The 10,673-nt window shown below is 41.1% G+C and overlaps 1 protein-coding gene across 1 annotated transcript in view; it reads left to right on the forward strand.

Moving 5' to 3' along the window:
* The window catches only part of LOC107116335 (tripartite motif-containing protein 7-like), a 46,256-nt gene extending 37,801 nt beyond the window's left edge, over window positions 1-8,455 (forward strand). The window contains exon 8 of the mRNA XM_015418238.1: window positions 7,621-8,455. Coding sequence (XP_015273724.1) covers window positions 7,621-8,189 — 569 coding nt within the window. The 3' untranslated portion in view covers window positions 8,190-8,455. The remainder of the gene's footprint in view (window positions 1-7,620) is intronic.
* The last annotated feature ends 2,218 nt before the right edge of the window (window positions 8,456-10,673 follow it).

The following is a 10,673-nucleotide window of genomic DNA, read 5'->3' on the forward strand; positions in this document are numbered from 1 at the left end:
ATTATTTTTTATACAATATATTTTATTAATATATGCAGTACAATTCACAAAATAGTGTATAAACGTTGTATAGTAAAGCAAAACAGTTACAAGCAGTGTTTATACGCATAACAGTGAACAATTATAAACTATCAGTAGTGAACCTTGCAAATTACATAAGTAGAACTTTAAATATTGAAAAGACTATCAACTTAGTGTTAAAGATTTTGAATACTTGATCCTTAGAAAGTATAGGTAAGTGGTCTAATGAACAGTTGCAAAATTTTAGTATAAGTATATTGATTACCAGAGGTGTAAGGCATCAATTTCTTTAGGAGTGTCTTCAAATTGTTTTAAATATTCTAGTATCGGAAACCAGATAGAAACAAAAGATGAGGGAGTGGGAATCTTGTCAAGTCGCGTAAGATTATCCGAGAGTTTTGCCATAATGTATAAATCCCACAATTTCTTATGCCAATGTGAAATTGTAGGCGTCATTGTTGTTTTCCAGTGGGTTGCAATGACTGTCTTGGCTGCAAATAGCAGTATGGAAACCCTCTCCACCACTGAAGGAGCAGAGTCCTGAGCTACCCAACTGTTCAAAAAGAGATTCTCTGGAGTGGGAGTGATGGTTACGTTGTTTATGATTTGGATTTTTGCTATAATTTCTTCCCAGAATGGGAATATTACAGGGCAGGTTACCCAACAATGAAGATAATTGCCTATGCTGTTGCAATTTTTCCAGCATTTTGGACTGTACTTTCTTGACATCTTTGCTAGTTTATTAGGGGTGAGGTACCAATGAGCCATTATTTTAAAAGTTTGCAGTTTCATAGAAGAGATTTGAGTTTTGAAAGGTGGCGATTTCCAAATTTTGTGCCATTGATCTTGTGTTAGTTGGACATTGCAATCCCTGTTCCAACGATTTTGGTAGGATGTAGGAGACCTATGATCTAATGTAGCTAAGAGCTTGTATGTTTTTGATATTAAGCCTTTGGGAGATGATTTGGCCGATCTGATTATATTTTCCAACGGCAAGTGAGGTTGTTTGGAAATCAGGTCAAGTTTGAGTTGTTGAAACATATTTGAAATTTGGAAGTATTGGAACCAAGGGATTTTCTGTTTTAAAGTGATTTCCAATTTTGCTTTTGGTATCAGAGAGTGTCTATCCGTTAGGTCTCGTAGAGTAGTGATGCCAGCCCTTTTCCACATATCATAGGCAGGGTTTAATAAACCCGGAATAAACCAGGATTGGTTCAAAAACGATTGCTATCTAGATATAGGGGGCAAGAATTTAGATCTGAATCGATCCCAGATGTTCAAAGCAACAGAAATTACCTGATTGTTACACAAGTTTTTTGGTCTTTCCTTTTTTGTCTGCCAGATGCTTTCTTGTATAGTATACTGATTGGTGTAATGTTCTGCCAGGAGTACTGAGTCCGAATTGGGGTTTGCATTTAGTAATTTCACTATTTGGGATAGCCCGATCGCATTATAGTATTGTAGCAAGTTAGGAAAGTTTATACCTCCCTTGTCAGACATTTTGTACAGGGTGTGTTTTTTAACTCTATGATGTTTATATGCCCAGAAAAAATTTAATAGTATCATTTGCCATTTATTAAGTTGAGACGCTGATATCTGGATGGGCACCGTTCTGAAGATGAATAGAAATCTAGGTAGTATAAAGGACCTGATTATATTCAGTCTATCCGTCCATGCTAAATTTAGTTTATGCCATTTTTCTAAATCTCTCTGAATGTCTTTCTCCATTACTGAGTAGTTAACCTTAAAAAGATTTGCATGATGACTAGGTACATTGATGCCTAAATAGTGCAGACACTTCCCCGCCCAAGAGTATGAGAAGGAATCTTTTATAGCATTGATTTGACTTGTGTCTAGTCCGAGTGGTAAGATCTGTGATTTATTAGCATTTAGTTTCAGGCCAGACACAAGGCTAAATTGCTTCAGATTCTCTGATGCTGCATGAAGAAATTGATAGGGGTTAGATAAATAAAGCAGCATGTCATCTGCAAATAAGAGTCACTTCTTTTTTATTTAATGATATTCCTGTGATTTTGCTGTTGTTTCTCAGTAAGTTGGCTAGCGGTTCTATACAAATAGCAAAGAGGAGAGGGGACATTGGGCAGCCTTGTCTTGTGCCTCTCTTTAAAGTAAATGAATCTGATATTTGTCTATTGATTTTTAAATGTGCTGTAGGCTTGGCGTATATTGCTTTGATTGCATTCAGAAATTTTTCACCGAAGCCCAATTTTTGCAGTAGTGTTTGTAAGTACACTACTTCCACCGAATCAAAGGCCTTTTCCAGGTCTAGAGATAGAAAGGCCGCAGGTATTTTTTTTGTTACACAATGTCTTAAGATTGTGAGAGTTTTGTGGGTATTTTCTGTAATATCTCGGTTTGGCATAAACCCTACTTGGTCTTGGTTAATGTAAGTGGTTATGAATGATTTGAGTCTGGACGCTAAGATTGTTGTAAAGATTTTAAAGTCAGTGTTTAACAGAGAGATTGGGCGGTAGGATGATGGTTGAGTAGGATCTTTACCTGCTTTAGGCAGCACTATAATAGATGCCTCATTCCACGATGGTGGTAGAAGGCCTGTGTTTTGAATATAGTTGCAGGTATTAGCCAATGGGGTGGCTAATATTGTAGCAAATTGTTTGTAGAATTCCGGAGTATAACCGTCCGGGCCTGGGGCTTTAGCAGATTTCAGGTTTTTAATAGCTTGTTTGACTTCCCATGGAGTGATTGGAGCTTCCATTTTATCATGATGGATTTCTGACAATGTATGCAGGATAGGGTTATCCTTAAAAAAATTTTCAATATTGGTAGAATTTTCTATCTTTGAACTATATAGTTGTGTATAGTAATTTCTAAAGACATTAGATATTTTTTTGGAATCTTGGAAGCTCTTGCCATTGGCATCTTTGATCTCATTGATATTTCTAGTTTGTTGTTGCTGTTTTAGACGTTTACTTAAAAATTGCAGTGACTTGGGAGTAAATGCCCATCCTCTTTGCTTAGAGTATAGAATATTTTTTTGGATTTGATTCATTTCTAAAATCTCAAGTTTTTTCCGTTCTTTTAAGAGTGCTGCATAAGTGGTTTTATCGCCTCTCTGTTTATGCTTGCCTGTGGAAACCATTATTAAGGAAAAAATTAGTAGGCACATAGATGAACAAAACCTATTGAGGCAGACTCAGCATGGGTTCTGTAAGGGAAGATCTTGTTTCACTAACCTGTTAGTGTTCTTTGAGGGGGTGAACAAACATGTGGACAAGGGGGACCCAATAGATATTGTTTACTCCAGTCCCTTCCCCTCCCCACAACAGACACCCTGTGAGGTAGGTGGGGCTGAGAGAGCTCTAACAGAAACTGCTCTTCAAGAACAGCTCTTATCAGAACTACGGCTTGCCCAAGGTCATCCAGCCAGGTGCAAGTGGAGGAGTGGGGAATCAAACCCAGTTCTCCCAGATCAGAGTCCGCACACTTAACCACTACACCAAACTGACAGTATTTAAAACTACACCAAACTGATAGTATTTAAAACTGTCAACTTGTTCTATCTGATGGCCATTTATTGCCCAGTTCCTGGGTTTTGGCCTACTCCGAAAGGCTACAATTTTGGTTTTTTGATAGTTAATTCTGAGAAGCTCCTCTTCACAAAACATGATGAGCTTCTTTAGGGCTCGCCTAAGAACAGCTGGGGTTCGAGATACTATCACGGCATCATCAGCATAGAGTAAAACGGATATATGCTGGTTGGCAAGTTTAGTGGGATGAAGATCAGAGGTGTTAAGCCAACTAACTATATTATTTATATAAAAAATAAATAAGGCTGGAGCTAGTAGACATCCTTGCCTGACACCTCTTAATGGGATCAGTAAGATGGCCAAATCTACTGCATCTGACTTAGAAAGGTATGATCGTGCAGGGCCTATAGTAAAAACAAAAGTCTTTTATCAAATCTTTTTTGAATTTGTTCAAGAGCCGAGTTCTGGAAACAGAATCAAAGGCAGATTTGAGATCAACAAATGCAGCATATAGCGATGTTGCTTCCCTGGCTGAATATTTCTCAATAAAGTGCTGTAGTATCGGGCAGTGATCAAGTGTAGACCTGCTTAGTCTAAAGCCTGCCTGTTCAATAAGCAAGATATTTTCTTGTTCTAACCAGTCTAGGAATTTATTTAATAAATGTCCTGCATAAAGTTTGCTTATGATGTTTAGCAAACTGATTGGTCTATAGTTGGATGGGTCTTCTTAGCCGTTTTATAAAAAGGGACAACTATAGCTAAACCCCATGACTTGGGGATATGATCCATATTATTAATATGGGTAAAAAGGGGAGCTAGAAAAGAGTCCCACCAATTCTTCTTCTCTTTTAGAATTCTGGTAGAATGCCATCTGATCCTGGGGCCTTGGCATTTTTTTAGCCGCCCAATAAGGGATTCAATCTCTCCAACTGTTATGGGGAACCATTCCATGGTATGTTCTAATATTACCACTGGTGGAGAATGATCAGTATCATTGTACAGTTCTCTTAAAGAAGGAGACCCATCTATCTGCAGGAATACAGGCAGTTATTGGAGACTTAGCACCTGTCACTCTACAGGTAACTAACTTCCAGAAAAGGGATGTATTTTTACTTTTGGCCGCATTGATGAGCTCTAGCCACAGTTCTCTGGAGTACTCTCTCTCTGTTTTATCAATAATTTGTACTCCTTTTTTTTGGACAGAAGTTAGAAAAGAGTTTCTTGCTTAGCTCCTGTTGTGAGATTCTGGATGTGGGTGTGTGTCTGCACCTGTCTCTGAAAGCGTGTTTACCCATGTCACCCACACTCTCCCCCCTCAGTTCGTGTGTGTCTCCTGAGTGTCGCCTCTTACCAAGGCAGATGTGCAAGCTTGGAAATCACTAGGTCTCTTCTTAAAATAAGACTAATCTTTATTAAAAGGAACATTCAAAGATTTGTCTGGCAAGATGACCGCAAGACGCTATGTCAGCCTGCCACACAGTAGAATCCTATTTCCTAAACATTGATAGAATAGGATTGCAGTTAAAATTTAACACTTAGAACTTGAAATTGTCTTTCAGGAAATTGGTTTCCCTTCCTTGGTCTCATGTAACAAGAGTTCACATTCCATAAGATCAATACAGAGTCATTGTTTACTCCTGGTGTTTCCCAATCATGGGAAATAAACTGAGCTTTAATGTTATCAGAGAGATGAAAGCAGGGTGTGTGTGTGAACTCTCTGTATCTCAGGAAGCTAGTTTTATGGATTGCAGTCTTGCCTTTGGGATTGAAGCCTGTCACTTCCCAAATGGTCTAGGCAATCCTAATTGCCTAGGAAATTGAGGGTATTGGCAAGTCTCACACCAGTGATTTTCCTGGGAATGGAATGTTTTTACATCTTTAGTAAAAAGGTCAAGCCTGTTTTCAAAGACAGATGTATATGGATTTCATAAACTGTTTGGTTCATTTTAAACCCAAACCTTCCATCTTTCTAATATTTCTTACCACAGCTCCCTCATCAGCACTTCGGTATAGGTGATAGACCCTATTCAAAGCAGTTTTGACCGCTATGCATCTTTGATTAAACCATGGTTTAAGTAGATTGAAGGGTTTAACATCCTTGACTGGAGGAAAGTGAAGAAGAAAAGGATATATATTTTGTATGAGATTTTCATATGCTTCTATAGGGTCTTGAACTACCATTGACTGCCCTTGTGCTAGACTACCCGACTTTAAAAGTTCTTTTAAACGTTGACCTAGAGTGGGAGACCATCTCACTGGACAGCCAAACCTTTCTGTAGGTTGAACCATGGTAGAATATCTGGAGGTCAGATGAGGGTCCTCAGGATTTGAAATGACCTGCAAAAATAGCGAAAAATGGTCACCCTCCAAGTATGGGAGTACTTGAAATTTCTTGGTCAGGGAAGTTAAAGGTTCTGCAGGTTAAAATGTAGTCAATTTTACTCACTTTGGCACCAGCCATGTAAGTGAATTCACCAGGGGAATCATTAATAGTAGACCCGTTTAAAATAGAGAGTCCTAACCTAAAGGAAAACTTAAAGAGGCAAGCCCCTGCATAGTTTGCTTGTTGATCTTTAAACACGATCTCTTGACTCATAGACCCTAAAGATTCCTCTGACGTGCTGATCTGAAGCTAAAATTTGGTTACCAGAAAAGCATCGTCTGGGCCCAACCGTGCATTCAAGTCACTACCTAGAAGTAGCATGGCCTCAGGATGCTCCAGCATTAGGGCCCTTACATAATCTTCTAGGGACATCCAAGTTTCTTCTATTTCAGATTTTTTACTTAGAGGGGGTAAATAGCTGTTTATAATCGTCAGATTTTTCCTTCCCCATGATAAATTCACAGCCATCGCCAATTGTCCCAAGGGAGATTTTGGTATACATTTTACTTTTAAAGATGTTGGTATTAAAATATCCAACCCCCCTTTCAGTTACCCCGGCCCATGCCCTGGTACTGCATTAACTCTAAAAGAATTAAAACCCTCTAAAACTAAATCAGCATCTGACCAAGTCTCCTATACAAGAATAATATCGTAATTCCAACAGAAGAAAGGACTATCCACTTGCTGAGAAATGAATTGTGTCCATCCAGCCATATTCCAAGATAGAAGTTCAAGGGAAGCAGTCTCTTTCTGAGTCCCTGTGGATTGGTACCATCATGCTTGGGGAACTGCTCTCAGGGAGATTCCTTGGGTGAAGTTTAACTACCACTAGTGGTAATGCAGCAGGCATTAGCATCACTCCTTCCCTTATATGAAAGCAAGAGGTGTAGATCTGGTCCTGTTTTGGCCTTGTGGGTCATACAGAAACAGTGAGAAAATGCAGACTGATAGTAATTTCAACTTTCTTTGGGTAAGATATAGCATTCAGTATGCCAATAAATGGATAAATGATTACCAGCAATTGTTACTCAATGAAAATTAAGGGGATTTACGGACATGAAACAGGAACAGGACAGTAAAGAAATAAGACCAAATAGCAAATGGTTGCACAGTGGTAAGATCTGTGTCTACAGTTTTCTCCAGCCTAGCTAATCTAAGTGATATCTTCCAAGTTTTTTATATATGAAGTGCCATCAAGAAACTTCTGATTTACATTAACCCAATAAATCAAAACACCTTGCCTTGGGCCTTGCAAACTTGAGGGCCTTTGCTTCCTTGATTGTGTCCTGTTGGGTCTTCCTCTTGTCCTGCTATGTTCAACTTTTCTTAGCATTATTATCTTGTCCAGTGAGTCTTGTCTTCTCACAATGTGACCAAAGTGCAGTAGCCTCAGTTTGGTCATTTTAGTTCCTAGGTAGAGTTCAGACTTGATTTGATCTAGAATCTTATTTGTCTTTTTGGCAGTCTGTGGTATCTGTAAAACTCTCCTCCAACCTTTTCTCTTTATAGCAATCCATAATCCAAAGCTACCTTTGTCCAGGAGTCAAATGACTTTGCATCTGGAGAGTGAGTGAAAACCATTTAAACAACCAAAGAAATCCACAGGGGATTGATACATATCTGTTAGTAACTATGCAAGTTGAATGTATAAAGTGGCTATCAGTCTTCCCGCTAACACCGCTTCTCTTACTTCGCTTCCTCCAACAGCAAATGTGACTCTGGATCCATACACAGCTTATCCACAACTCATTGTCTCAGAGGATCGTAAAAGCCTGAAATGGGGAAACAAAAGTGAAGCTCTGCCCCCAAATCCCGAGAGGTTCCAGGAGATGGCTTTTGTGCTGGGATGGGAGGGGTTCACAGCAGGCCGGCATTTCTGGGAGGTCATTGTGAAAAGCAGTGGTGGTGAATGGAGTGTGGGCGTTGCCAGAAAGTCAGTGAACAGAAAGGCCTGGATAAACGTTTCTCCTGAGGAAGGGATATGGACTATGAACCCCCACAAAGCTGTTGAAAATTATTCATTCCCATATCTGCCTCAGAGTGGGAAGATCAAGAGGATCCGAGTCTCCCTCAACTACGCTGGGGGGAGAGTGGCCTTTTTCGATGCCGACAGAGCAGCTCCACTCTACACTTTCTCAGGTGCCGCCTTCTCTGGAGAGGCCCTCCATGCCTTGTTTTGTTTTTCGAAAGATCCCTCCTTTGGGACCTTTCTTAAACCAGTCTCTCATGAATCTTCCTCTCAAGCCCTGCTGATGATACTCCACAGTTCAGGATGATTAACAAAAGAAACCAAACCTTGAGTTGTTCATGAGTCCTTTCTTCATCTGTGTAAGGGTCTCTGCAGACTTTATTTTAGTCACCAAAACATTAACAAACTAACAAAAAGGCACAGTAAGATAGAGCAGCCTGGGGGAGGGAGGGTGGTATGCCTTTCTGGTGGGGGTAGAACGTGTTTGGTTGTTGATGTTTCTAGGTATGTTTTAATGTTTATCTTATCAATTTTTTATTGTTACCTGTGTGCGGTCCTGAGATGCTTTGAAAAAAGGCAGCCATATTGATGTCTTAAATAAAAAGTATTAATACGTATTGAAATAGTATCTTTTGGTTTGAAAATACATTTTGAGGCCCTACTGACAAACAGAGCTCCAGGCTTCATGACCCTCTCTGCACTGTGTTTTCAGTTTTTTCTTTATTTTGGTCCCCTCGGACCTCCAACAGATGTGGAGATAGAGAAACTTACTCTGTTACGCTACTCAGGGACCAACTAGACAAGATTGTTCCCTTGTGTTTTGTTCTTACAGCTAATGTGAGGTGCCAATGGGGAAGCAGCACCAATGGAAAGGGTTTTAATCCATTCCCCAATGCCCTTGTCTGATCTAAATAATTTCCCATAACTGCTGTTTGCATCCTGAGAAATTTGTGCTGGATATGGGAACGGGTGCCCTGACCTAGATGGCTCAGGCTAGCCTGATCGGGTCAGATGTCAGGAGCTAAACAGGACTGGCCCTGGTTAGTATGTGGATGGGAGACCAAGAACGTTCACAACTGCTATGCAGAGCCAGGAAATGGCAAATCAGCTCAGTTCATCTTGTGCTTCAAAAACTCTGTACAGAGGTCCCCAACCTTTCTGAGCCTGCGGGCACCTTTGCAGTTCTGACATACTGTGGTGGCTGCAGCCACAAAATGGCTGCCACAGCTTACCTTCAGTCACACTGTGAAGATCCTTGTGCTTTGGTGGCAGCTGCTGCCAATGCTGTGTTTTTAAAAATCTGCACAGCCAGTCAGAAGTCTTGCTGAGCAAAAGCCCTACCTGGCCTCACCCACTTTCTCAAAACACTTGGTGGGTACCAGGGAAAGTGTTGGCAAGCACCATAGCACTCACAGGCACCACTTTTGGGGACCACTCCCCTATGGGCTGGCCACCTTGATGAGACTTTCCATCACCATGAGAACAGGCAGGAAACTAATGTAGGCAATTAAAGAGAAACATAAAAAAATGTGTATGCTTGCACTGAGAACCAAGAAAGTACATATGGTAGCCCAATGCAGAAGTTACGTGTAAAAATAAATGAGGATTTAAAAAAATATCACTGTTGTAGTCTACTAATGACAGCTAAGCCAAGGATATGAATTGCATCATTTCCTGAAGCAGATGTTTCAAGGAAGCAAGAGAATTTACGATAAATAAGGGGTATTTGTGTCTGTCTACAGCAGGCATATTTCATCAGAAAATAAAGCTAGGGGCCTCAAAATTGACCACACGCTTCAGAGTGATCATGGGAGCTGCAGTGGCAAAAACAAAGGCAATCAGAAAGCCCTCACCCAAGCCATCACTGGAACCCCCCCCCCCAATTATATTTGCACTGGGAATGACAGTTGTCAGTCTGTGGCTGGCATAACTCATCAGGAAATAAAACCAGGAGCCAAAAAATGGCCTGCCAGCTTTGGATGGCAGTGGGAGTTGCTGTGCCCACAATGAACGGAAGTAGGAACAGCCTCGTCCAGGTTGATTACTCTCTTGCTCACCAGGCTGGAGGCAAGCCCCAGGCAACAGCAGTGTCCCATGGCAAATGGTTCTCTGATGCCAGTCCAAAGTCAAAGGCCCAGGGTCAAGTAATGGGATCCAGAGTCCAAGGTTCAGGCAACAAGGTTCCAAGAGTTAGCAACAAACAGGTCAGGCAACATGTGAAATAGTCAGCGAGCCTACAGACTGGCCAATCCCATGCTTGCTTCAGCCTCACTGCAAACTATCTTATTATCTCCTGCAATGTTCCCTCTAAGAGCTGTGGAGTCTTGTGAGCAAGATTCTACTTTGTGAGCTGCTGGCATTAAAGTTGCGAGTGAGTGATTTGGCTACTGCATAAATTAGTTGGCTTTGGAGCCATCCCTTCCTGAGCGGAGACAAAAAGGTGTGAGCCGGAGGCTAAAAACCGACGAGCTAGCTCACACATACTCAGCTTAGAGGGAACACTGATTCTCCTGGCTGTACTACACACAAGGCCATACGATAATTATTATTACTGCAGACATACAGGGGATTTCCCTACCGGTGATGCTGGGTCCCACAGTGAGGCTCCTCTGCCCAAGCCGCGTCAGCTCCTCTACTCGTGAGGAGTAGTGGGGCCCAGATCCCACAATGACTTATTGATCCCTCCCCGCACTTCCTCAGCAGAGCGGAGGCCCTGGGCCACCAAGCATGTGCTTCTTTTATCCAATAAAATCTCTATGATACATCCATCATGAGTAGTGGACAGTTGTTG

This window comes from Gekko japonicus, unplaced genomic scaffold, assembly GCF_001447785.1.
Source record: "Gekko japonicus isolate JY-2015 unplaced genomic scaffold, Gekko_japonicus_V1.1 scaffold3183, whole genome shotgun sequence".
Taxonomy (NCBI): Eukaryota; Metazoa; Chordata; class Lepidosauria; order Squamata; family Gekkonidae; genus Gekko; species Gekko japonicus.